This window comes from Oncorhynchus masou, chromosome 31, assembly GCF_036934945.1.
Source record: "Oncorhynchus masou masou isolate Uvic2021 chromosome 31, UVic_Omas_1.1, whole genome shotgun sequence".
Lineage (NCBI taxonomy): Eukaryota > Metazoa > Chordata > Actinopteri > Salmoniformes > Salmonidae > Oncorhynchus > Oncorhynchus masou.
Window position 1 is genome coordinate 63,221,372 of NC_088242.1, and position 27,312 is coordinate 63,248,683.

General features: G+C 43.4%; 2 protein-coding genes across 8 annotated transcripts; both read right to left on the minus strand.

Moving 5' to 3' along the window:
- Window positions 1-321: 321 nt before the first annotated feature.
- On the minus strand, window positions 322-24,497 carry LOC135524264 (cytosolic carboxypeptidase 2-like). 7 transcript variants are annotated; one of them, XM_064951657.1, is made up of 24 exons: window positions 24,445-24,497; window positions 22,476-22,580; window positions 18,521-18,567; window positions 17,398-17,464; window positions 16,869-17,015; window positions 10,261-10,440; window positions 9,954-10,061; window positions 9,683-9,833; window positions 8,877-9,543; window positions 8,571-8,713; window positions 8,255-8,414; window positions 7,980-8,106; window positions 7,804-7,904; window positions 7,577-7,695; window positions 7,424-7,490; window positions 7,222-7,335; window positions 6,899-6,985; window positions 6,658-6,774; window positions 6,344-6,401; window positions 5,233-5,460; window positions 4,939-4,963; window positions 4,391-4,774; window positions 4,038-4,178; window positions 322-3,591 (listed from the first exon to the last, which is right to left on the minus strand). In XM_064951657.1, the coding sequence occupies exons 2-24, from the start codon at window positions 22,483-22,485 to the stop codon at window positions 3,324-3,326; spliced, it is 3,516 nt and encodes a 1,171-aa protein (XP_064807729.1). In that variant the 5' UTR covers window positions 22,486-22,580; window positions 24,445-24,497; the 3' UTR covers window positions 322-3,323. The 7 variants fall into 7 exon arrangements, with proteins under 7 accessions (XP_064807729.1, XP_064807730.1, XP_064807731.1 ...); XM_064951658.1 differs by lacking the exon at window positions 24,445-24,497 and adding an exon at window positions 24,230-24,429 and having other exon boundaries at window positions 7,222-7,332; XM_064951659.1 differs by lacking the exon at window positions 24,445-24,497 and adding an exon at window positions 24,230-24,429 and having other exon boundaries at window positions 5,233-5,355.
- Window positions 24,498-25,552: 1,055 nt separating this feature from the next.
- On the minus strand, window positions 25,553-27,248 carry gdpgp1 (GDP-D-glucose phosphorylase 1). The gene has a single exon (XM_064951664.1). The coding sequence runs from the start codon at window positions 26,768-26,770 to the stop codon at window positions 25,655-25,657; it is 1,116 nt and encodes a 371-aa protein (XP_064807736.1). The 5' UTR covers window positions 26,771-27,248; the 3' UTR covers window positions 25,553-25,654.
- Between the last annotated feature and the right edge of the window lie 64 nt (window positions 27,249-27,312).

The following is a 27,312-nucleotide window of genomic DNA, read 5'->3' on the forward strand; positions in this document are numbered from 1 at the left end:
CCGTATCTTCTGCTGGCTCGCCCCACCACCATAGAAAGCACTGAGCTAGGCTGAAACACCTGCATGGTAGAGCTGCCTTGCTCAAGAAAACAAAAAAAAGAGACCATGTGTGTATGCAGCTTTAACAAATCCTCTTAGGGATCGGACCCTTTTTATCAATTTTCGCCGAAAATAACATACCCAAATTTAACTGCCTGTAGCTCAGGACCTGAAGCAAGGACCTTAACCATATTCTTGATACAATTTGAAAGGAAACACTTTGAAGTTTGTGGAAATGTGAAACATAGGATAATATAACACATTAGATCTGATAAAAGATAATACAAAGAAAAACATGTGTTTATTTTTTTTTGTTCCATCATCTTTAAATGCAAGAACAAGGCCAAAATGTAATATTCCAAGTTAGGCGCAATTTGGAAGCAGTGTACTGTTTCAATGAGCCATTGCATTTCTGTTCAAATGTTGTATTGACTGCCCAAATGTGCCTAATTGGTTTATTATTACATTTTCAACTTCATAACTGTGCACTCTCCTAAAACAATAGCATGGTATTCTTTCAATGTAATAGCTACTGTGAATTGGACAGTGCAGTTAGTTTAACAAGAATTATCCATATCAGATATGTCTATGTCCTGGGAAATGTTCTTGTTACTTACAACCTCATGCTAATCACATTAGCCTACGTTAGCTCAACCGTCCCGTGGGGGGGGACACCAATCCTGTAGAGTTTTTAACTGAATTTTATATATATATATATATTTATTTTTGAAATTGTTTGCAAACTGATATGTGACACATATTAATGCCAAAATAACATGCAAAACAGGTAGGCCAAAAATATATAAATATTTATATATTTTTTTTTTGTTGCTAAAAATCTGGGGCTAATTGTCAAACTAATATTAATGTACAACAATATAGAAGATACATAACTAAAAGTTATGCAATATGGGTATATGTCCACTGCACACTTCTTAGGTGTGTTATTGACATGAGATTACAGTACACAAACAAGAGTGTGCAATATATAAGGCTAGTCCGTGAACCTTCTGAAGTTTGTTTGAGGTCATATAACCAAGGAGCTATTGAAATTCTAAAGTTTGAAAAATGCATGTAAAAACGTGCGAGATGAAAATGGACAAACTAATAATATATCCCATTTAGCAGACGCTTTTGTCCAAAGCGACTTACAAGTCGGCTGGGGCCACTACTTTTACATATGGGTGGCCCCAGCGGGAATCGAACCCACGACGCTTGGCGTTGCAAGCGCCAAGCGCCATGCTCTACCGACTGAGCCACACAGGACAACTAAAGGGTGTGCAATGTGTAGGCCAACTGAGTGGACATTCTGAACCAAGGAGCTCTTGAAATTCGAATGTAAGACAAGATTGTACTTTGTTTACGCTCCCTAACTAATACGGAAAGCTGCTCACGTTTACACATTTACTAGCTTTGAAAAGTTAATTATTGTCCAAATCGTGAAAATAAGATCTGTACAATGTTTCCAACATCATGACACTTATTTGGAGTCTGTGGCTCAAGTGGTTTGAAAGCTATTGAGGTTTGAAAGTGTGAATATCTGGCGAATATCCAACCTGAAACTGTCTTTATCAGTGGATATTCTGAAAGGGTTGTAGGTCATGACGGTAAGGAAATATTGAAATTTGAAACTTCAAAAAATGTATCATAAAATCTCATGAGATGCATATGGACAAACAAAAAGGTGTGCAATGTGTAGGCCCACTGAGTGTACATTATGAACCTTATTTAAGGTTTGTGACATGACCAAGGCGCTATTGAATTACAAGATGTTTTATAAATAATTTAAAATAGTGCGAGATGTAAATTGACAAAAAAATAATGTGTGCAATGTGTGTCTCTGCCATCAGGTTAGCTAGAATCCGTTTTGAACGTTTCAGGAGTAATGGTTAAAGAGCTATTGGTCCCTAACTGCTGTTGGTGGACGTTAGGATAACTACAGGCGAATATCCGTCGAATATCCAACGTGAATAAAGTCTTTACCTCGGTCGCAGATTTTCCAATTTCAAAACGATTTGGAGCACAACACGAATTAGAAAAATAAATGCAGTACTTTTCAATGTGTGAGATGTAAGAGGTGTGTCGTGGGAGCGTGAGACGAGGGTCAAATCCATGTCTCACGGTCAATGCGCGAGAGTTGGCAGCTCTGGTTTGATGGGATTCAGGAGCTGAGGGCCGCCTGACTGCTCGGCTGAGCGGACACACAGAAACAGAGATGAACACTGGGAAACACAGGGAAGAGAGTCGTGTATACTGTATCTCCTACTAATGTTGATTATGATTAAGGAGAAACTTACATGCTACTTACATGTATGGGGTGGTAGCCTAGTGGTTAGAGTGTTGGACTAGTAACCGAAAGGTTGCAAGTTCAAGCCCCGAGCTGACAAGGTACAAATCTGTCGTTCTGCCCCTGAACAGGCAGTTAACCCACTGTTCCTAGGCCGTCATTGAAAATAAGAATTTGTTCTTAACTGACTTGCCTAGTAAAATAAAGGTAAAATTAAAAAAAAAAAAAAAATGTATCTCAAGTTAGGATTCAGCCCTCAGTTTTGTTATCAGTGGACCATGTTCAGCAATTTACAGATGTATTTTTATACCATGTGTACCTTCAGTGATTTTTTTTTTGTACAGATGTGAAGAGATTAAATGTTTGTCTTTTTAGTCACATATACTGTATATATTTTTTTGTCACGTGATATGTGGATGTCTCACCCAGCTATCTTAAGATGAATGCACTAATTTTAAGTCGCTCTGGATAAGTGTCTGCTAAACATCTATGTTTCACAAGGTTTATGCTACAGTAACATTGTGTCTGAATGATGAAGATATGCATACACAGATTGATAATATTACGCGGGCTGCCCAGTAATACTGAGACAGTATTTTTTGGACTGATGTTATATGATACTTTGTGATTAATGATGAACTGTCTCTTGATTAACAGAAATAACTTCTGCATTTGGAGTGACTCAATCTGATTACGCCCCCATTTGAGAAATGAAAAATAAATAATTTACATTATGAAAAATGGATACAAAATATTATAAAAAGCATGCAAAACAGTTCAGTTAGATTTAAAGTGACACGTAGACTCATCAAATAAGAAAGTCACACAATCAAGGCAAAAATACATGTAATTTCGATATCCACCTGAAAGGCAATGAGCTGTACATCTTCTTGTGGTCAAAATAGAGCAGAAACTTCCTATAGTCTCCGCCCATCTTCAGGGGTTCGTATCAGCAGTCTGTCTGGTACATTTGCCAATGTGTGTCCCTGCCTGGTTCTCAGCTCAAAGGTGCTGTACTGCGAGGAGGGGCAGACCCTGACGGTCTGGCGACCATCCTCTTCTCCAGATCCAACCCTGTCCCTGCTTCCGCCCCTCTCCCACTGGAGTGGAACCTGGAGGTATTGGCCAGGCTGAGTTTCTGGAGCCTACGTAGACTGTCTAGCTGTCGGGGCAGATGATCTATCTTGGTGTGGGTGGTTGAGGACATCTGGGGTAAAATGCCCATTTCCTGTTTATCCTCCTCTTGCAATGTCTGCTGGGCCAACCTGAGAAGAATGGGTACCATTCAAATTAGCTCTGAATGCAAGTTAAGCATTCCACTGAGAGCAAGCAAGTTCAGCGTTTCACTGTAGTTTTTAGACGTATTAGCTGGTAAGATAAAGAACCTTATAAACTGGGTGAATCGAGCCCTGAATGCTGATTGGCTGACAGCCGTGATATATCAGACCATATACCACTTGTATGACAAAACATTTATTTTTACTGCTCTAATTACATTGGCAACCAGTTTATAATAGCAATAAGGCACCTTGAGGGTTTGTGATATGGCTAATATATCATGGCTAAGGGCTGTATCCAGGCACTTCGCGTTGCGTCGTGCTTAAGAACAGCCCTTAGCCGTGGTATATTGGCCATATATAACTCCTCGTCGGGCCTTATTGCTTAAATATAAAACTGGTATAAGCCAAGGGGTGGCATATCCTCTCAGTACCTGTGGTTGCTTTTCACACGCCTTGCTGCTGCATCTCCTCCACATACATGCCTGCCTTCTCCCCCCCTCAGCGGCTCTCTCTTTGAGGGGCCCTGCCTCTGTACTCCAGCCCCTGCCTGGTCTCCCCATAGACAGCCATGGCTACAGAGGAAAGATGGAGGGAAGAGGGGTTATAGCTGGGGCAGGACCTCAGAAGGAGAGAGTTATTCTCACATGTAGAGTGAAAGAAACATAAACATCTGTTGTATATGCACTGTATTACACTGTGTATACCAATATACAGTATATTATGTACAGCACTATAACTAGACGCACTAGAAAGTCAAAATGCCTGGCGTGGAGAGGACAGTAACCTTTTCCCTCTGAAGTCTATGTGCCTCAGGTCTGGCAGGAAGGAGTTACCGTCTGTCCCAGGTTTACTCGGTGGCTTCTCAAAGGCTGCTTGAGGTCCACTCTGGTCCTGCTCACCCACAGGCATAGTGTCTGATACACCTGCTGTGCAGTCCCTTTCTGGGCTCCTCCATAGGGGCTTTAGGGCATCTGTGTTAGAGGTTGGAGCCTCTGGCATGTAGTAGCGTTTGGAGACCCGGGCTGCATGGCCTTGTTTCTCTGGGCGTGGCCACAGGTGGTGGGACTTGGCTGGGTAGACGTTGGAAGAGCGGCAGGGCTCCAGGCCTTGTGGCGGGATGAACTCAGGGACCACCCTGCACTGCATGCCCGGAACTACTGGGGGAGAACTGACACATTTCCAACACAAAACACACGTGTGTGACAGACTGTCCAATTTAACATTGACATATTTATGAAGACAATGTACGGTCCCAGTCCTGTATGTTTAGTCATAAATTAAGTCAACTTTCAAAAAAGAGCATATTTTACCGCTATGTTTTGCTGTAGTTACCTGGTGTGTAAAGCAGGCATCCTCTCTGAAAGACAAGAGTAATAACAGCATTCATACTGATCGAACATCTTTACAATAGCAATATTTGGAATGTTTGATTAGCATCTGTTAAACTGTGGGGTGGAAAAGAATGCCACTGACGACACTCCTGATTGCAGTTCTTTGTCATACTACATTAATTCTACTATCATACTACTTTCCAGTTAGCGAACACCTAACTTCATATTGGGTGTGTGTTCTTCATGTCAATATTGTACCATTCATTCTACCCACTATTTCTGCGCTCCAACCCACCTCTCATCCCAGCGTGGCTTCTGTGATCGGGGCTGAAGGGCATGGGTTGCTGCTGAATGGGGGTGGTGTGAACCCTGATCTTCGAGGTGGGCACAGGCACAGAGAAGCCGCGTTGCTGTACAGCTGTAAAAGATAAGGGGCGCCGCTGAGGTCCCGGCCGCGGGGCCTGGGAGGAGCCAAACTGCAGCTGGGGACTCCAATACTGCAGCCGCTCCTCCTCCGGCTCCTCTGAGGAAGGGATGTTTATTGTAATAAATATTGCCCTGGAGGCTGAACTGGGCGATTTCTGCTATATGAGCCAGTTGCAAAGTACAAATGACTTAATTCATTTAAGGGTAGGGTTAGGCATTAGGGTTAGCATTGTGGTTAGGGTCAAGATAATATTGTATTACTTTGTGACTGTGCCAGCAAGTGGCCACTCTGCAGAGGGTGTAACGTCTGATTCCAACTCACAAACACGTAGATACCCTGAATGCAGCTCACTTTCCAGCTCACACTCTCAAACACATAGATCCCCTGAACGCAGCTCACTCTCCAGATCCCAATCACCTGAATTCTGATCACTTGTTCACACACCTGTATGTCATTGTCACACACTATGTAGTTCAGTTCTTTGCACCCCATCATTGTGAAGTATCGTTTGTTTTGTGACACACTTCTATTCGAAGCGCTGGGTTTCCTGTAATTAATCCTCCTGTGTATGATAGTTTTGGCCTGCCTCCCTAACGACGCCATTTGCCTATTCCCTGCCTGTACTTTAGCCTTCTTCGGATTTCTTGTTATCAACCTATTGCCTGATCTCCCGGACTACGTTACTAGCCTTTTCCCTGCCTGTACTGTTGCCTTTTTGGACCCCTTGTGTATGACCTTCTGCCTGCCCCTGGACCCAGCTACCTTCCTCCTCCTGTGGTCCATTACAAATAAACACCTGCTGCGCTTGAAACCAGCTCTCTGTCTCCCATCGTGTTCATTACACAGGGCATGATTCATGACAATAAATGTCAACCTGAACATTCTGCATGTAAACTGGGAAAGAAAAAAAATAGTTTTTCTTTAGTCACGTGGCCAGAAAACTAAATATATTCCTAATGATAAAGGTCTATCCATGTACCTGTGACAGGTGGCTGAGTACGCAGGTATGCGGCCCTTACAGCATCCAGGTATTCATTCTGGAACACAGTTAATGCTGAGCATCAGACTAGGACAAAACAATCACTGCTCTTTCATGCCTTTTGTCAAGTTTGATGGGTGGGGATGCTCAGAGTGCATTGACCTACTGAGAAGAGGTTGGAAGGGAGGTGGGGGGGTTCTAGGCCCAGGTTGTTGTGAAATACCTTGAGAAAATATGAACTGTAACAGTACTTTAAATGACAATGCAAAACTATCAACATGCAGTAGGGCTTGAAGGGTGAAGGCAGCCACTACCTTCTCTGACTCCTCCTCCTGCCAGAGGGTCACATGGCCTATGACCCCGATGTGAGTGGTGGGATGGGGGATCCAGGAGCGTCCTGTCTGACGGCTCACTTTCACCACAAACGGCACCTATACCGTTACATCAGAAGTAGAAACGCATGTCTTCAGGAATGAGATACTGGGGAAATGCAAAAGCCACAATCTGTCTAAGCAAATGAGGAAGAGTGTGAGCTTCTCTCTCTCTAATCCATACCTCTCTCTTCTTCTTCTCTCTGACCATGGCCACTGTCTTTTCCTGGATCCTCACCTTCACCATGTCCTCAGTGGGTAGCACAGGGTCCTGCAGAGAACAGACAGGAGGAAGAATGTAATTTGGCCAGTTTGTTTTGTTCCTAAAGTGAAATCTCCACCCTTCCGGGGCAAAAGGCAATGCAAAACGAACTCGCCCAATCACGCTATATTGTCTGTATGTCTCTCCCAGCCTTTTATGTATTAGGGACCACTGTATGTTTCATTGTAACTGGTGGATGAGCTGCACTAATGTGTTGTGTATGTGTGTGTGTGTGTTCTTCTCACTATGTTCTTGATGTTCCTGTGGAGGACCTTTGGGTCGACGTTTCTCAATCTCTCCTGTCTCAGTCTGTTCCTCTCCTTACCACTCCTCAGGTGTTTCTTCTTCACTTGGCTCTGCTAGAAAATAAGTAGGCATTAGACTCAGTTAAAGCTATTGTACACAAACATAACTGAGGTCATACGAAGGTTAAGGTTCAAACGGCACCTCATCAATTCGGTTCAGTAGATGGACAGGCAGGCCATCAGACTCTGTGCTGTTTGAGCCGCTGGTACTGTGGAGGAGACACAAAAAGGACATGTAGGTGTATGTGTGTGTGTGTGTGTGTGTGTGTGTGAGATGCTCTAAAACCTTCCTTACCTGGACTCAATGTCAGAAATGGAGACGCTGAGAGATCCATCAGAGTCGACCTCCCGGCCCAGCCTCTCTCTGAGCTCCTGCCTTAACATCGCCCGCAACTCAGCTAGGCAGTGACTGGTCTAACACACACAACACACACACACACACACACACACATTATGGTTCATCAACATGACAAGCTGAGATGTAACCTTGGTCACTGTGGTAGTGAGGTTGACTCCACTCACCTTGGTTGGGTCGGGATCACAGTAGTCCAGCAGTGTGTCACATAAGTAGTATCCCAGAGACTTCAGGTCCCTGGTGGTGAAATGGGTCCCCTTCCTGTTCCCTATAATACAGAATGGAAATTAAGCTCTATAGCATGCATACACATATACATACACTACACCCTGTGCATGCTTACCCAGAGTGGAGCCTCCGAAGGTGGACTCCATGGTGTAGCTGTTCCTGATGCCTAGCCTCCACATGACGACGCGTCCTGTTCCCTCTTTACTCTGATGAACTCTGAACTTACAGCTCCTGAACGAGAACTTCAGGAAGAGGGCACAAACATGGTGTTTGACTCCCTAGCTGTGATTTATAACATAAATGTACTGTGGTTTTATACTGGAGATGCCTTCTTGGCCAGGTCTCCAGTAAAAAAATATATGATTTTCTTTATTTCAATGGGATTGGAACCTTGTCATTGGCGTTCTTGCTCATCATGAGCGGGAAGACTCTCTCATGGAGCCGTTGTGTGGCGTCATCGCTGTTGGTACAGCCATACATGAAGACGTTGTTCTTACGACTGTGACCATGGAAATCACAATACAACACCACGTCCCTCTCAGCCATCAGTCTTGGGTGCCAAGGCAACAACAAGGACAGAGGGAAAACCATGGCAACAGGGTCAGAGGTCAGAAAAGGCAGAGTGAACTGACAAACCTCTCCATAGGTTAGAAAGGCATGACTGTGTCACATCTGTTTGAGTATCCTCCTGCTTCCCGCCTCTCACCTCTTGACCATGTTCCTGGTGTGCCAGACACAGGGGAAGGAGTCCCTCAGCAGGGTATTGTAGTTCCTGTTCAGGTCCCTGCCGGCCAGAGAGCAGCGATAGTTCCCCACAACCACCCCGTCTGGGTTCAGCATGGGCACCACCTGCAAGTCCGCAAGGGAGAAACACAACAATCAACATGAGTGTCTTTATTGGGTGTTTCTAATTCTGAAGGGAAAACGTAATTTATCCCACATGGCAGTCAAATACATAAATGAAACACATGGATATTTACAAAGATAAAAAGGCCCAAAGTGCGTCAGCGACCTTAAACACAAAAGTCTCCCTCAGCAGCCTGGCGTCGTCTGACTCTCCTAGCAGGAAGTCCAGGAAGCCCTGCATCATCCAGGAGCTGTTGGTCTCCCCGGGGTGCACCCTGGCTGTAACCACCACCGCCCGCTTGGCACTCCTATCTATCCACCCCCCTCCTGGTGATGTCACTGTCAGCACGTGCACAGCATTGCCGGCCAGGCTGCGACACAGCACCCGCAGCTTGCAGTAGGCGCCGGTGGCCGAGTTGGAGGTGAGGCGGCTGAGGTAGCGCTGCAGGTGGGAGTAGGTGTAGGGGTAGCAGTGGGCCAAATAGCAGGTGTCAAAGTCGTAGGGGAACTGGCCGGTCCATGTAAGGGAGTGTAGGGACTTTGTGTTGGTGGTAGTGTTGTTGTCCTGCTCAGCCTGGTGGTGCTGGTTGCGGTAGTATCTGATGTTGGAGCCAGTTCGGCGCCAGCCCTCTCCCTTCTCCCAGGCGGCTCTTTCAGAGTAGAGCAGAGGCCTCATGCCCAGGCAGTACAGGCTGCTAGCCTTCATCAGGTTGACTATGGTGAAGCGATAGGTGACCCCAGCCTTCATGTTTCTGACCCGGAAGTAGAACCACTGCGTGTGCTTGGTGGTGTACATGTCGGTGCGGAGGGTGAGCTCATAGTCATGGACACCGCTGTGTAAGGGGGAGAGGGGGATAGAAAGAGAGTGAGAAGGAAAGATTCTTCCCTACACACAGTTACCCTCCCTGCAACTTAGCAACAATTTGTAAATTGTAAATAGGTTAAACAGTTATACAGGCTCAGTAGACTCACACTTGAACTGCCTTCTGCAGGTTGCCGCTCTCAAAGCGTGACTCAAAGGCCAGGGTGGACTTGTCCTGATGCATGGCACAAGAGGTGGAGCTCTTGATGGGCCCCCGGCTTCCTCCCACACGAGAGTAGGTGAAGTAGGAGGTCTTTGTGCCTAAACAGGGGAAAGAATAAGAACAGGAGCTGGAAGGACAGGTGAGAGAGGTAACACGGTCAGAAAATGAAAGCCTACTAAGGGCACCACTATATACCTTACTGACATAGTTAGGGTTACCTGGGTCAATGCAGTAAACCACGTTCCCCTTTTCCTCCCCGACAGGCATGGGGGCCCTCTCATGGCCCGTGGGCTGGTAGAACGGCTCTGGGTCTGGAGGGTCCCACTCTAGAACACAGCAATATACAGTATTTCAATAACAATAACATTTCAATTTGGATTAACACGATACTGTATAATAGTTCAAAAATGTGGAGCCCACTGAGAAACATAACTCTAAAGGATAGCTCTGGATTGTTCAAAACACTGCACAGGTCAAAACAACACTTAGTGTTTGTTACAGCATATACAGTTCAGTGGTATGTACCTATGTGGTGTATGGCTTCCTTGAAGACCTCATACTCAATGGGCCAGCGGACCCCCTGGAAAGGGGTGGAGGGGATGGCAAACAGGTCCAGGGGCTCCCTAAGCCGGGGGATGGGACGCTCCCCGTCAAAATCTATCACAAGCTGCCTGGTCCTGAGGGCCTGTCCCAGGTGCAAGGTGACTGGGGGGATAGATAGAAAACATCACTGCATCACAAAAAAAGGTGATAGAATTTCATGACAAAAATATACCTATGTACAGGAAAAACATAAATGCAACAGTAGTGTAAGTCAAAACAGCAGCGTTGCAGTTCTTGACACACTCAAACCAGTGCACCTGGCACGTACTACCACCATATGTATATATACAGTACCAGTCACAAATTTGGATACACCTACTCATTCAAGGGCTTTTCTTTAGTTGTACTATTTTCTACATTGTAGAATAATAGTGAAGACATCAAAAATATGAAATAACACACACTAGTCACCCTTTGCCTTGATGACAGCTTTGCACACTCTTGGCATTCTCTCAACCAGCTTCATGAGGTAGTCATCGGGAATGCCTTTCAATTAACAGGTGCGCCTTGTTAAAAGTACATTTGTGGAATTTCTTGCCTTTTTAATGTGTTTGAGCCAATCAGTTGTGTTGTGACAAGGTAGGAGGGTATACAGACGATATCCCTATTTGGTAAAAGGCCAAGTCCATATTATGTCTCGATTAAGCAAAGAGAAATGACAGTCCATCATTACTTTAAGACATGAAGGTCAGTCAATTCAGAAATCCAACATTAAGTCCAACATTAAGAACTTTGAAAGTTTCTTCAAGTGCAGTTGCAAAAACCATCAAGCGATATGATGAAACTGGCTCTCATGAGGACCACCACAGGAAAGGAAGACCAAGAGTTACCTCTTCTGCAGAGGATAAATTCATTACAGTTACCAGCCTCAGAAATTGCAGCCCAAATAAATGCTTCACACAGTCCATACACATCTCAACATCAACTGTTCAGAGGAGACTGCATGAATCAGGCCTTCATGGTTGAATTGCTGCCAGGAAACCACTACTAAAGGACACCAATAAGAAGAAACTTGTTTGGGCCAAGAAACATGAGCAATGGACATTAGACCTGTGGAAATCTGTCTGATGAGTCCAAATGTGAGATTTTTGGTTCCACCCACCGTGTCTTTGTGAGATGCAGAGTATGTGAACGGATTATCTCTGCATGTGTGGTTCCCACCGTGAAGCATTGGTGAGGTGGTGTGATGGTGCTTTGCTGGTGACACTGTCAGTGACTTAGAATTCAAGGCACACTTAACCAACATGGCTACAACAGCATTCTGCAACAATACGCCATCCAATCTGGTTTGCATTTAGTGGGACTATAAGCTTCATTAAATAGTACCCGCAAAACACCAGTCTCAACGTCAACAGTGAAGAAGCGACTCCGAAATGCTGGCTTTCTAGGCAGAGTTCCTCTGTCCAACGTCTGTGTTTTTTGCCCATCTTTCTTTTTATTGACCAGTCTGAGATACGGCGTTTTCTTTGCAACTCTGCCTAGAAGGCCAGCATCCCGGAGTTGCCACTTCACTGTTGACGTTGAGACTGGTATTTTGCGGGTACTATTTAATGAAAGTGCCAGTTGAGGACTTGTGAGGCGGCTGTTTCTCAAACTAGACACTCATGTACTTATCCTCTTGCTCAGTTGTGCACCGGGGCCTCCCACTTCTCTTTCTATTCTGGTAAGAGACAGTTTGCGCTGTTCTGTGAAGGGAGAAGTACACAGCATTGTACCAGATCTTCAGTTCTTTGGCAATTTCTCACATGGAATAGCCTTCACCACTGTCAAACCCTCCCTAAAACACTTCTGCGAGCAGGCCTTTCTAATTGATCTGTCTGGGATATCCTGGAATGACATTGACCTCATCCCGTCAGTAGATGATGCCTGTCTATTCTTTAAAAGTGCCTTCCTCACCATCTTAAATAAGCATGCCCCATTCAAAAAATGTAGAACTGGGAATAGATATAGTCCTTGGTTCACCCCAGACCTGTCTGCCCTTGACCAGCACAAAAACATCCTGTAGCGTTCGGCATTAGCATCGAATAGCCCCCGTGATATGCATCCTTTCAGGGAAGTTAGGAACAAATATACACAGGCAGTTAGGAAAGCTAAGGCTAGCTTTTTCAAACAGAAATTTGCATCCTGAAGTACTAACTCAAAAATGTTCTGGGACACTGTAAAGTCCATGGAGAATAAGAACATCTCCTACCAGCTGCCCACTGCTCTGAGGCTAGGAAACTCTGTCAACACCGATAAATCCACTATAATTGAGAATTTCAAAAAGCATTTCTCTACGGCTGGCCATGCTTTCCACCTGGCTACCCCTACCCCGGTCAACTGCCCGGCACCCTCCACAGCAATCCGCCAAAGCCCCACCATTTCTTCTTCACCCAAATCCCGATAGCTGATGTTCTGAAAGAGCTGCAAAATCTGGACACCTACAAATCAGCCGGACTAGATAATCTGGACCCTCTCTTTCTAAAATTATCTGCCAAAATGGTTGCAACCCCTATTACTAGCCTATTCAAACTTTCTTTCGTATGTCTGAGATTCCCAAAGATTGGAAAGCTGCCACAGTAATCCCCCTCTTCAAAGGAGGTGACACTCTAGACCCAAAATGCTACAGACCTATATCTATCCTACCCTGTCTTTCTAAGGTCTTCGAAAGCCAAGTTAACAAACAGATTACTGATCATTTCAAATCCCACTGTACCTTCTCCGCTATGCTATCTTGTTTCAGAGCTGGACATGGGTGCACCTAGAGCCACGCTCAAGGTTCTAAACAAAATCATAACCGCCATCGATAAGAGACATTACTGTGCAGCCGTATTCATCGACCTGGCCAAGGCTTTCAACTCTGTCAAGCACCACATTCTTATTGGCAGATTTGACAGCCTTGGTTTCTCAAATGATAGCCTCGCCTGGTTTACCAACTACTTCTCAGACAGAGTTCAGTGTGTCAAATCGGAGGGCCTGTTGTCCAAACCTCTGGCAGTCTCTATGGGGGTGCCACAGGGTTCAATCCTCGGGCAGACTCTCTTCTCTGTATACATCAATGACGTTGCTCTTGCTGCTGGTGATTCTCTGATACACCTCCACGCAGACGACACCATTCTGTATACTTCTGGCCCCTCTTTGGAAACTGTTAACTAACCTCCGGACGAGCTTCAATGCCGTACAACTCTCCGTCCGTGGCCTCCAACTGCTCTTAAATGCAAGTAAAACTAAATGCATGCTATTCAACCGATCACTGCCCGCACCTGCTCGCCCGTCCAGCATTACTACTCTGGACGGCTCTGACTTAGAATACGTGGACAACTACAAATACCTGGGTGTCTGGTTAGACTGTAAACTCTCCTTCCAAACTCACATTAAGCATCTCCAATCCAAAATTAAATCTAGAATCGGCTTCCTATATCGCAACAAAGCAATCTTCGCTCATGCTGCCAAATATACCCTCGTAAAACTGACCATCCAACCGATCCTCAACTTCGGTGATGTCATCTATAAAATAGCCTCCAACACTCTACTCAACAAACTGGATGCAGTCTATCAGTGCCATCCGTTTTGTCACCAAAGCCCCATACACTACTCACCATTGCGACCTGTAGGCTCTCGTTGGTTGGCCCTCGCTTCATACTCGTCGCCAAACCCACTGGCTACCAGTTATCTACAAGTCTCTGCTAGGTAAAGTCCCACCTTATCTCAGCTCACTGGTCACCATAGCAGCACCCACACATAGCACGCGCTCCAGCAGGTATATCTCATTGGTCACCCCCAAAGCCAATTCCTCCTTTGGTCGTCTTTCCTCCCAGTTCTCTGCTGCCACTGACTGGAACAAACTGCAAACATCTCTGAAGCTGGAGACTCATGTCTCCCTCACTAGCTTTAAGCGCCAGCTGTCAGAGCAGCTCACAGATCACTGCACCTGTACATAGATGGGCTGTTTACAGATGGGCTATCTACCTACCTCATCCCCATACTGTATTTATTTATCTTGCTCCTTTTCACCCCAGTATCTCTACTTGCACATTCATCTTATGCACATCTACCATTCCAGTGTTTAATTGCTATATTGTAATCACTTCGCCACCATGGCCTATTTATTTCCTTAACTTACCTCATTTGCACTCACTGTATACAGACTTTGTTTTTTTGTTCTACTGTATTATTGACTATGTTTTGTTTATTCCATGTGTAACTCTGTGTTGTTGTATGTGTCGAATTGCTGTGCTTTATCTTGTCCAGGTCACAGTTGCAAATGAGAACTTGTTGTCAACTAGCCTACCTGGTTAAATAAAGGTGAAATATATATTTTTTTAAATTAATTTAAAAAACATGTCATTGAAACACAGGAGTGATGGTTGCTGATTAGGGGCCTCTGTACGCCTATATAGATATTCCATAAAAAAATCTGCCGTTTCCAGCTACAACAGTCATTTACAACATTAACAATGTCTACGCTGTATAAAGTATTTAGACCCCTTGACTTATTCCAAATTTTGTTATGTTACATTTTATTCTAAAATAGATCAAATCTATTTTTTTTTTTATCTGCTTCAATCTTCACACAATATGCTATATTGACATTTTTGCAAATGTATTAAAAATAAATTGAAATATTACATTTACATAATATCACATTTACATCTACCCTTTACTCTGTACTTTGTTGACGCACCTTTTGCAGTGATTTCAGTCTCGAGTCTTCTTGGGTATGAAGTTACAAGCTTGGCACACCTGTATTTGGGGAGTTTCTCCCATTCTTCACTGCAGATCCTCTCAAGCATTGTCAGGTTAGATGGGGAGCGTTGCTGCACAGCTATTTTCATGTCTCTCTAGAGATGTTTGATCGGGTTCAATTCCGGGGTCTGGCTGGGCCACTCAAGGACATTCAGAGACTTGTCCCGAAGCCACACCTGTGTTGTCTTGGCTGTGTGCTTAGGGTCGTTGCCCTGTTGGAATGTGAACCTTATCCCCAGTCTGAGGTCCTGAGCGCTCTGGAGCAGGTTTTCATCAAGGGTCTCTCTGTAATTTGCCCTGTTCATCTTTCCCTCGATTCTGACTAGTCTCCCAGTCCCTGCCACTGAAAAACATCCCCACCGCATGATGCTGCCACCCCCATGCTTCACCGTAGGGATGGTGTCAGGATTCCTCCAGACGTGACGCTTGGCATTCAGGCCAAAGAGTTCAATCTTGGTGTCATCAGACCATAAAATCTTTTAGGTGCTCTTTGGCAACTCCAAGTGGGCTGCCATGTGCCATAAAGGCCTGATTGGTGGAGTGCTGCAGAGATGTTTGTCCTTCTGGAAGGTTCTCCCATCTCCACAGAGGAACTCTGGAGCTCTGCTAGTGACCATCGGGTTCTTGGTCACCTCCCTGACCAAGGCTGTTCTCCCCTGATAGCTCAGTTTGGCCAGACGGCCAGCTCTAGGAAGAGTATTGGTGGTTCCAAACTTCTTCCATTTAAGAATGATGGAGGCCGCTATGTTCTTGGGGACCCTTAAATGCTGCAGATTTATTTTGGTACCCTTCCCCAGATCTGTGCCTCGACACAATCCTGTCTCGGAGCTCTACGGACAATTTCTTCGACCTCATGGCTTGGTTTTTGCTCTGACATGCACCGTCAACTTGGGGACCTTATATAGACAGGTGTGTGCCTTTCCAAATCATGTCCAATCAATTGAATTTACCACAGGTGGACTCCAATCAAGTTGTAAAAACATGTCAAGGATGATCAATGGAAACAGGATGCACCTGAGCTCAATTTCGATTCTCATAGCAACGGGTCTGAAAACTTCTGTAAATAAGGTATTTCTGTTTTTTAATACATTTGCAAACATTTCTAAAAACCTGTTTACACTTTGTCATTATGGGGTAGTGTGTAGATTGATGAGGAAAAACAATAATTTAATCAATTTAAGAACAAGGCTCTCACGTAAAATGTGGAAAAAGTCATGGGTCTGAATACTTTCCGAATGCACTATATGTATAATATTTGATCTATCCTGCTGAGAAAAACAAAGCCGATTGATGGTAGTAGACGCTAATAATAAGATGCTTAACCGTAACTAGCAGAGGCATTCAATAGAGATCTAATCTGGTCTTTTGGGATGACAGGGCTTTAAAAGATGACTAAAATGACACCGCCCTCTGTATCCTGTAATCAAGGTATTACATGGAGCAGGTGGACTGGATTGCTTTAATCAACTGGATTACACTGCTGCATCACATCCAAAAGTAACATGACCCAGCATTGGAGAAGCCTGGGAATCACGCTCTATTGTGAAATACAACAAGGTATACCAGCCCTCTTGTTTATCAGTCATCACTATCTGCCCATGACACAAACTTGTGGGCTTTGCTTAACACTTTAACCACAAATCCAATTTTAATAATTTAGCAACTATACACCGCTAACAAAAACCCTTACCCTACTACTATCCAGATGAAGAGTAAATTGTTATAGTTCAAGTGTAAAATAGCTTTATTCGCTATTTTGACCCATTTGTTCTTTTTGCATGTCCATATTGTGGCTCTCATCTTACATGCCCTCCTGCCAGGCTCCTGCTCCTCATCCTCCATGTTGGAATTAATGCTGTCAGAGGAGTGGGTGCCTGGGTGGCTGGAGCCAGGGTGGTGGGAATCCCTCCATCTTTGTCTTAAGAGGTTGCCTTGGAAATAATTATCTGTGCCTAAGGGGAGAGAATTTACATTTCTGAGGGAAGCACTCTGTAATGTTTTTTTTTTCTTGATTTATAGCAAAGAATGCATAAACATTTTATTTGTGTATGTAAACATGTTACATAACTGGCTAATATGGCAAGAGTAGCAGTAGCACAATCTCATGTACTATGCTCAACTACTGTATAAAAGGTCACAATGGCATCTTGTTTGTTGGGGTAAGATTGGTGCCCTTGAATTGATTGATTTGCAGGATTAAATTGCATGGTCATTTGACAGAGAGTGGAATGATGTAGGTCAGGTCTCACCAAGTAACATTTATGTAAACAAATGATGCAAGGCAAGCCTCTTGAGTTTCCAGTAATTGTGTCAGGTTGCCAAGTGCCAACCTACTTGTAAAGAGTCCATAGTGCTGTAGGTGGTGCAGGATGAGTCTCTCATAGGCATTCTCTGATGTCCTCTTAGAATAAAATCAGACGAAGCTTGCATTTAGCAGGCTAGGTGATAGACTACTGCAATTATTGTAATCATTTTGTAAAAATACTGTAAATATGTGAGTAACCGTAAAACATCTGGGGACGGTTTCCCAAAAGCATCTTATGGCTAAATGAATCGTTAGAACCTTTGTTGGAGCATCGTTAAATCTCCGAGACATTCCCAAATCCATCGTTATTAACGTTGCACTTGAAAACGCTCGTAATCTAACGCCCGCCTCAGACTATTCGTAGAACAGCTAAACATGAAATCACATGATTTACCCATCTCTCTGTGACCGCTGATAACTTCCGACCAAAGTTGACTAGAAAAACAAAATTGCCAGTGTCTTTGCAATTAATCAAAACAAGCAACCGAGATGGTGCATTAACATATAAACAGTTGGCTATAGGCTTATTTTAATCATATTGAAATATATTTCATGTTCAACCAATTTAGTTATATTTTATACTTTTAGGCTAAGGTCTGTAATTGGTCTCAATATATGATGTGTCGCCTAACGTGTGCAGTGATGTGGCAAATCGGTGATTCAGTGCATTTGGGGGGGGGGGTTATTATTAGAATAAGCCACCTCAATACTTAGAGCCGTAGGTAGTTCTCTCTAGGAGCTGATCCCTCGTCAGTTTTGTGAAATAATGATAATGTTAAGGAAAGATTTGAATGGAGAAATCTGATTCGAGAGCAGCGCTCCCTTTCTTTCTATCCTATCAGGATCGACACATCATGCTCCAACGACGCACAGCAAACCTCTCTGTGTGGTGTTTTGTGAAACGCATGTTACATCTTCTACCTCTGTAGGAAATATGCATAATTAAAACACGAAATTCCATCGCTATCGGGAAACCGGGTCCTGACTAGTAACGTTATAAGTACAATCTTACCTGATCACAACAACAATCACGTTTGTGTTTTGTTGGCATAGGATACTTTGTAATAAAATAATGTAGCCTATGGCTTCAAATATTGTACAACGCCTCATGTTAAAATGTTTCTCATCTAACTAACTAGCTATAGTACTGACCAGTATCTCTGTGTCTGTCTTCAATGCTGGGCACATCCTGGGTGGAACTGCAAAAGAGAATTCCCACAGAAGTTAGTTTCACGCGTTGCTTGCTAAATTAGCTAACATTACTAAAGCTAGGAACATAACTTTACACCAACAACAACAAGTGGTAACTGGTTACAGCTTCTCAGATATTATCACATATTATTGAACATTCCTAACAGCAAATAACGTTAGCCAAAACTCCAAACCTTTGAATGAAAAACACGTCTTGACTTGCAAGAAAAGTGTGGGTGAACTTCATAGCTAGCTAGGTCACTTGACTAGTAGCAGTTAGCAAAAGAATCATTTTCACTACAATGTTGCTAAGCAACTAATGTTCCGTGCGCCGTTGCCATGGGATCGGGGTGCGTTCAGTACGACAGAACGGTATTGAATGTTTAATTCAACGGAAACGATACTGTACTGAACGACCAGTTTGATACCTATGTGATTATGGGGGCCAGAGAGAGATTGTATGGTGGGCTGTGTGCTGCACGAGTTTTGCGATTTCAAGTGATCACACCCACCAAACGGGAGCAAACGCACCTCAAACCGTCACGCAACGTAGCACACGTTGAAATGAAATGAACGCACCCCGGTTGTCTTGTGTGTAGCTTTGCTTTGATCGTGGTGGCGGCAATACCTAGCGTGCTACTGCAAGATCAGGATAGCGTGCAGTGTTCACCTTTTGTTTTCAGCACGGGCATGGGTAGAGCACACGAAGGTAGCTTTCTAGCTGCAACTTGCATTATCTAAAAAAATATTCAATACAGTTGTTACGGGTTTTTCTCAACGATCGATTAACAGTTGCTGTTGATGAGATATTCTGGGCAGTTGAATAAAACGCAAACTGAGTACCAGGAAGAACTTTCCCCTTCAAAGGAGGAAAACGACTGTCTGCAAAGGCTGCTTGAAGTCGACGTTATTAAACCTGAGATCAGGCTACATATAGCAGGTTTGTTAGTTTGTCTATTTCGACTACTCTACAAAATGCACAGTATTTATTGGGCGACTCATATCAGCTTTTGTGTTTTCAATGTTAATGCTGTGTATTGTGTTTTGTGATTGCAGTCTACCCGAGGCGACTCTTGACGTTTACATTGTCATTTCATCCAGACCTCCAGCAGCTCACTCTCCATGGTGATCAGGAGGTTCCCCCTGATCAGCAGCACTGTGTGCAAGAGTGGAGCCCTAGTCTGGGACAGGAGGACCAAGAGCCTACACATATTACAGAGGAACGTGGGGAGCTCAGGACCAGTCCGTGGGAAGAGCAGCTTCCAAAGCTGGAAGATGATACCAAATACTCCATATTCACTCCTGCCTGTGTGAAAAGTGACTGTGATGAGAACCTAATTCTGCACTCATATCTTTATTGTGGTCAACATTAAGTTAATGAAGAAAGGGTATCTCTCCCCAGCACCTCAACTAAATAGATCCATACAGAACCTTATGAAGAGGACTACATAGTATCAGAACAAACCAGTGACTGTCATTCTCTTGCTGCAGTAATCCAGACTGTTCTGCAGTCAATGGGATGGAAAGTTAAGTCCCTCAGTCAGGTTTTAAGCCTGGCAAATCAAATATAACATGGACAGTAAAAAGAAAACTCCTGTGTCAATAATAAGGGTAGGAATTCTACAGTCATCCAATCTGAAATCACCCAGTCAACGTCATAATGCTTCTTGTCATTGTAAGGTGTGTGGCATGTCTTTTCGTTACATGTGTTCTTTAGTGAATCATGTGAAAATTCATACAATGGATATAGAACATCCTTGTGGTGTGTGTGAAAAATGCATTGAGTCCTCGGAAAGTATGAAAGATCACCTGCAAATGCACCTTACAGCGAAGTTTACGTGTAACATTTGTCATAAATGTTTTGTAAGGAATTGAAAGCTGACAGTGCACACAAGGACTCATTCAGCACTTGTTCCCATCTTAGAGTGCACATGAGGCCTCATACAAGGGAGAAATCATATGTCTGCCCTGATTGTGGCATAGGCTTGTTTCAGAGTGAACATCTGAAAGCAACACAAGGATCCACACAGGTGAAAAACCATACCATTGCTGTTTTTGTGACAAATGTTTGAGGACGGGCACTAATCTGACGGGTCACATGAGGACTCACAGGGGAGTAACCATATACGGTGCATTCGGAAAGTATTCAGACCCCTTGACTTTTTCCACTTTTTTTTGTTATGTTACAACCTTATTCTAAAATGGATTATATCGTTTTCCCCCCCCTCATCAATCTACATACAATACCCCACAATGACAAAGCAAAAACAGGTTTTTAGAAATGTTTGCAAAAACATAAAACTGATATTACATTTACATAAGTATTCAGACCCTTTACTCAGTACTTTGTTGAAGCACCTTTGGCAGCGATTATAGCCTCGAGTCTTCTTGGGTATGACGCTACAATCTTGGCACACGTGTATTTGGGGAATTTCTCCCATTCTTCTCTGAAAATCCTCTCAAGCTCTGTCAAGTTAGATGGGGAGCATCGCTTGATGCTGCCATTTCTACAGCATGATGTTGCCATTTCCACAGCATGATGCTTCACCGTAGGGATGGTGGCAGGTCTCCTCCAGACGTGACGCTTGGCATTCAGGCCAAAGAGTTCAATCTTAGTTTCATTGGACCTGAGAATCTTGTTTCTCATGGTCTGCGAGTCCATTAGCTGCCTTTTGGCAAACTCCAAGCGGGCTGTCATGTGCGTTTTACTGAAGAGTGGCTTCCGTCTGGCCACTCTACCATTAAAGCCTGACTGGTGGAGTGCTGCACAGATAGTTGTCCTTCTGGAAGGGTCTCCCATCTCCAAGGAGGAACTCTGGAGCTCTGTCAGAGTGACCATCGGGTTCTTGGTCACCTCCCTGACCAAGGTCGTTCTCCCACGATTGCTCAGTTTGGCCAGTCGGCCAGCTCTAGGAAGAGTCTTGGTGGTTCCAAACTTCTTCCACTTAAGAATGATGGAGGCCACTGTGTTCTTGGTGACCTTCAATGCTGTAGAAATGTTTTGGTACCCTTCCCCAGATCTGTGCCTCGACACAATCCTGTCTCAGAACTCTACAGACAATTCCTTCGACCTCACAGCTTTGTTTTTTCTCTGACATGCACTGCCAACTGTGGAACCTTACATAGCAGGTGTGTGCCTTTCCCAAATCATGTCCAATCAATTGAATTTACCACAGGTGGACGCCAAGTTGTAGAAACATCTTAAGCAAGATCAATGGAAACAGGATGCACCTGAGCTCAATTTTGAGTCTCATAGCAAAGGGTCTGAATACTTATGTAAATAAGTTCTGTTTTTTATTTAATACATTTGCAAAAATGTATAAAACCTATTGTCGTTATTGTGTGTAGATTGCTGAGGATTATTTTTAATGAATCCATTTTAGAATAAGGCTGTAACGTAACAATTTGGAAGAAGTCAAGGGGTCTGAATGCCGTGTAGATGGAGTCTGTCAAATGCACAAAAAAAGGGGGTTAAATACATGTAAAAAAATAAATAAATAAAACTATTCCTGATCTTTCTTATCTCTCAGATATAGGAGAGACACTTCAAAACCAACTTCCTTTTGATATTATCTGTTTCATGTAGTGAATATTTTTTTCAATCCGTTTGTATGGGCTAATATTCATAGTAAGGCCAACAAAAAATATATATATATTTTTGTTGTTACTGCAAGTGATCATAAAATTCCAAATCAAAAAGCTAAATTATCCTTTGTATGACCTTAAAACAATTCCATATAGCTTAGTAGAACCCCCGAGCAGGTTTGTGATAATGTTAGTCTATTTAACCTTTATTGTATGGAAGTTTATAGAAAAATAACACAGCTTTTACACGTACATAGCCATGTCGTTTGTCTGAATTTCCTATTGTAGGCTTACAGGTTTTCTACATCTCAGGTCCTTCCTTTCTACTTGCCTCCAGACATCCTCTGTCAACAGTCAGTCTCTGGAGAGGTTCCCCCTGAGCAGCAGCACTGTGTGCAGTAGTCTAGCCCCAGCCTGGGACAGGAAGAGCCAGAGCCTACACAGATAAAGGAAGAAATTGGAACCAGTCAGTGTGAAGAGCAGCCTTAAGAACTGGAAGATGATACCAAAGACTCCATGTTCTTTCCTGCCTTTATGGAATATGACTGTGAGGATCCAACTCTGCACTCCAATCTTTATCATGCCCAAAATGATGGAAAAGAAGAGTCTCTACCCATCACCTCAACTGCACAAACAGAAACTGGTGGAGATTACTACAGAGTATCAGAACCAACTAGTGATTCTCAGCCCATCTCTGCAGGGAATCCATACTGTTCTGCAGCGCAAGAGTAAAAACATGGATAGGATAGGAATTGGAGGACCTCGGGTTAAGCTAGTAAAATCAAAGAAAACATGGACAGAAAAGACAAAGCTCCCGTATAAACACTAAGGGTAAGAAATCCACAATGTTGCCCAATCTGAAATCACCCAGGCAAAATGACAATGCACTTTGCCATATAAGTGTGTAGAAAGTAGTGTATGGAAAATCTTTCCACTACATGGGTTCATTAGTGAAACGTGCAAACTCATACGAAGGAGAAATAACCTATTTGTGGTATATGGGAAATGTTTTTGGACCACAGAAAGTATGAAACACCACATCAAAACTCACATTGCAGATATGATGTTTGTAGTAAATGATTCATTAGCAATAGGGATCTGACTGTGCACATGATAAGCCACACGGAGCAGGAAGCGTATCAATGTTCTGTAATAAAAGTCACAATGGGGAAAATGTGTAAGAGTGCAATGATTGGAGTAAATATTTAATTGACAGGGGCTGCATGAACTTCCAAAGGGCCCATGCAGGCCACTGTCAATTATTTTGCTCACAGTGGTGGTCAGTGCCTTTTAAGATGAGGGAGGATGATATTTTTTTTAGGAGCATGGCCTTGTTTATATTACAGCATATTGGACGACTGTCATTCATATTTCATTCACCCAGCACCCAATGTAACATCGATAGGTTTAGGCTACTAAATGATACTCACATTTTCCCTCTACCCATCATTTCATTGCTAAAACAAAGCTTATGACTTAAAGTTTACAACGTATGTGCACTGGTCAAGATAATTTTAAGCAATCAAGGTAAGGCACAGTGACACATTCAATACCGCCTTGCACACTCTTGCCTGCATCTAGCTGATCTAGGGTGTAATCATTAGTCCCAACAGTTGGAAACATAAGTTTCTATTGGACAAATTCACGTATGTTTATCCCCGTTTTGTTTGCTTGTATTTAAGAAACATTTTTTATCAGAATTGAAGGAATGAATACACCCCTGATCACACCGAAATACAGTTCACTCTCATAGAAGCCACAAACAAAACAGAATGATCACGTTGCTCGTTGTATATATCATTCCTTCTCGCAACTATCTACGTGCTCTCCTCTCACTTTTTCCCTTCGCCTGTGGGCTTCAGTACACAACACATCAGCTGTCTGTAACCAGGCAAAAAAAACGTTCCAAGCCAAACCTTCATATCAAGACCGCTAACCACTACACACAGCCTACATGGTTGTCACGTCATAGTCAACATACCAGGACTAACACATTAGTAAACTATCATTCAGTAGTCAGAAATCAGTTTAGAAGTTACACCGGCACACCCTGGTGGCAATAAATTACTAAAACCAAAAGCTTACCTTGAAGTTCCAGTGTTGGATTGCCATAGCAAGCTAGCTAACATCGCATCCCTCTCTGTTAGAGCTGGGTGTTTGAGTAGGCTAAACTTGCTAGCTGCATTCACTAGCTAAGTAAAACATATATACAACCTAAAATAGCTAGCTCTCTCGCTTCTCAATTTTGTAATAAATTAATTTGTTCAACTATTGTCTTTCTCTTTGAGTCAACTACTCACCACATTTATGCACTACAGCGCTAGCGAGCTGTACCTTGTGCTTTCAGTGCTAGATTCATTCTCTGATCCATTGATTGGGTGGACAACATGTCAGTTAATGCTGCAAGAGCTCTGATAGGTTAGAGGATGTCCACTGGACATTGTCACAATTACTGTGTAATCTATGGAAGTGGGTGAGAACCATGAGCCTCCTAGGTTTTGTATTGAAGTCAATGTACCCAGGATAGAAGCTAGCTGTCCTCCAGCTACACCATGGTGCTGCCCTACAGTGCTGCTGAGGCTACTGTAGATCTTCCTTGAAAAACAATGTTTTCATCAACTATTTGGTGACCTGTGACTATATTTAGTAGTTGTATCTAAAAAGGATAACTTTTAATGTTTCACAATTTTTATGAAACTCACTGAGGATGGTCCTCCCCTGGTTTCTCACCTCGATCAGGAGTCTTAATGCTGGATGAGAGGAGTAACTTGCAACCTGTGTGGCCTAAAATTGTTTGTGAAGTTATTCTAATATGGTGGGGAGGAAAGGATGTAAGCTACTTATGCTCACTGACATACCTGTGCGCCTGTCATGGATGTAAAAAATATTTAAAGTAATAAATCATTGACAGTAACCCTCAAAAGCCATTAATACATAAACCTTTTTAATTTCCATATGTACTTGGAAGCTAGAAACGATTCGGTTGACCACTTTATGTGTGGATTCATTGGCGGAGTAGAGGACCTTGTGCATTTCTGGTAAAATAACAACGCAATGTTTATATCCCTGGACAAATTAGCTAGCAACAGCAAGCTAGCTAAATAGGACAAATTGGCTAGCTAGCTAGCGAAATTGCCATAAAGGTTTAATGCTTTTCGACCTGTCCCCAAATTAATGTAATTGGTTCAGAGTTTGTTTTGATATTTTAACCTGCGTGTTGTGATCGAGTTTGGTGTGGGGGGACAAAATAAATGTATGCACAAAGGCGCATATTATTTGGGTTTGGAGGACTGCTCCTGTCATGCAGGTTCAGGTATCCTATACAGGACAGTTGTACATTCTAAAAACAGAGAAACTGTATTACGCCAGTGTTGGTGGTAATACATCTGAAAAAGGAAAAAAAGTTACTGCGATTTCAAGTATGTTTTATTCAGTTGAGATTTGTTGAGTTAAACTTTAATGCCCATGAAATATAATAAACCAAATTGTTCACTTCCAGGTAAATCAGGCTTAAATGTCTTTCTGTAAATGTGCAATAAGTTGCTGTTCCAACTGAAGAAACTGTTGGTCAGGCAGCAGATACCTCTGAATGATGGCCATCACATCTTTTTCAGTGCTGTGTTCAAAGTCATGTCTGTTCTTGAATGGTAAATGTCCAGCCAGCTCACACAGAGCCACATTGAAGGCAGATTCATCTTTGGCACCAAAGCAGGACCTCCTAGGCCACACGACAATGCGCACACCACGCCTGGCACGCACATCAGACTTCCCAGGTGGGCAGCCTCGAGTGAAAAACAGGTTGTGTGCCTTGTTCCTCTCCACCAATGAGTTTGTGACCTGACTAATGGCACAGACAACTTTCTCAAGGTCATCCATTTCAGCGTAGAACATAAAGCCGATGGGGAAGTCTCTCAGACGGTAAAATCCCTTTTCCGGCACTAAGGGTTGAGTTGAAGCAGTTTCTAAGTTTAGCTCCTGCTTCATGTAGTATCCATGAAGGTGGAGATGATTGACAGATGCAAACGCACCAAGACTATTGAATCCCACCCGGAAGCCCGGGTCAGAACTCAGCAGCACAGATTCGATTCCGATTTGGATGGCAGCGGGGGTAAGGACCTGTGGTGAACACTGGGTGGGCTCTGGAACTAATAAACAGTGACCAAATTCCAATGGGCTAACATTGACCATCACCATAATTCTACAGAGTTCATCACATGGGTGTCCATTTTCTTTACAGGGGCCCCCACCTTTGGGTTGCGACGTAGGCTCAATTTGCTTACTCATCTCAAAAATGACTTCCTCTGGATTGATTTTGTTGAAGTTGAACTGCTTGGTGTCAAAGTTTTGTTTGATGCTTAATATTTCCTGAGGCTGTCTTCGCTCTATCCCTCTTTGAATATTCAGTTGGGCCACATACCGAGCCGGCCCAGGTAAAATTCTTGTCTCCAAGTCGCCCAGGTGATAACGGAACAGCCCCCTGTCCATCCTGTCAGTCCATCCGGCTTGAATTGTCGTGTCAAATTTAGACATCGAGGCAGTTCGGTCACCACATCCAGACCAGCACACATGGTCAGCAAAATCTCGGTTACAGTAGACGAAACGTGTTGGCGATTTGCCGTCCTCCATTGGTCTGCAATAAATATTAGCACCGGTAGCTACCCAGACGTTACGTGGCACGACGTATCTCGTTTCAACAATGAGATGAATGGCATGGAGTGACAACGCCGAGTCTTATCTCAAGTTAAATAGCATGTAGCTAACCGTTATCTGAATCAGCAGCTTAGAAAATAAATTACATTTCTGTTGAGTTTATGTAAAAATCGATATCTAACCGCTAATCTAGAAGTAGTTTAACCACGTTATTTACCACAACTATCAGGAAGCAACTAAAAACATGGCATATTTTATCAGCGTCTCCGCAACAACACTAAAAAGTACTTCCGGATCTCAGAATTTCTGAATTTTCTAAATAAAAGTTTTCCACGTAATAGTAGAAAAGTGTCAATGACCTGTATTTATTCAGGATTTATACAAATAATTGAAGGAAAAAATACGCTAACTGTAAGTCAATGTGGAAAGGATCCATCTTCGCTCTGCTTTTCTTCCTGCGTCAGCGATTTCTATTGAGGCACGTGATCGCCATCTGGCGGTGTGTTGGCGTGCTATAT

What these genes read in the sequence shown, in the direction of transcription:
- LOC135524264 (XM_064951657.1), bottom strand. An exon ending in AGACAGACACAGAGATACTG is followed by an intron (nt 17,465 to 18,520) that starts GTCAGTACTATA and finishes TTTTATTCTAAG; the next exon opens with AGGACATCAGAGAATGCCTA. An exon ending in ACCAGGAACATGGTCAAGAG is followed by an intron (nt 8,415 to 8,570) that starts GTGAGAGGCGGG and finishes TTGGCACCCAAG; the next exon opens with ACTGATGGCTGAGAGGGACG.
- gdpgp1 (XM_064951664.1), bottom strand. Translation starts at nt 26,770, where the DNA reads ATGGAGGACGGCAAATCGCCAACACGTTTCGTCTACTGTAACCGAGAT.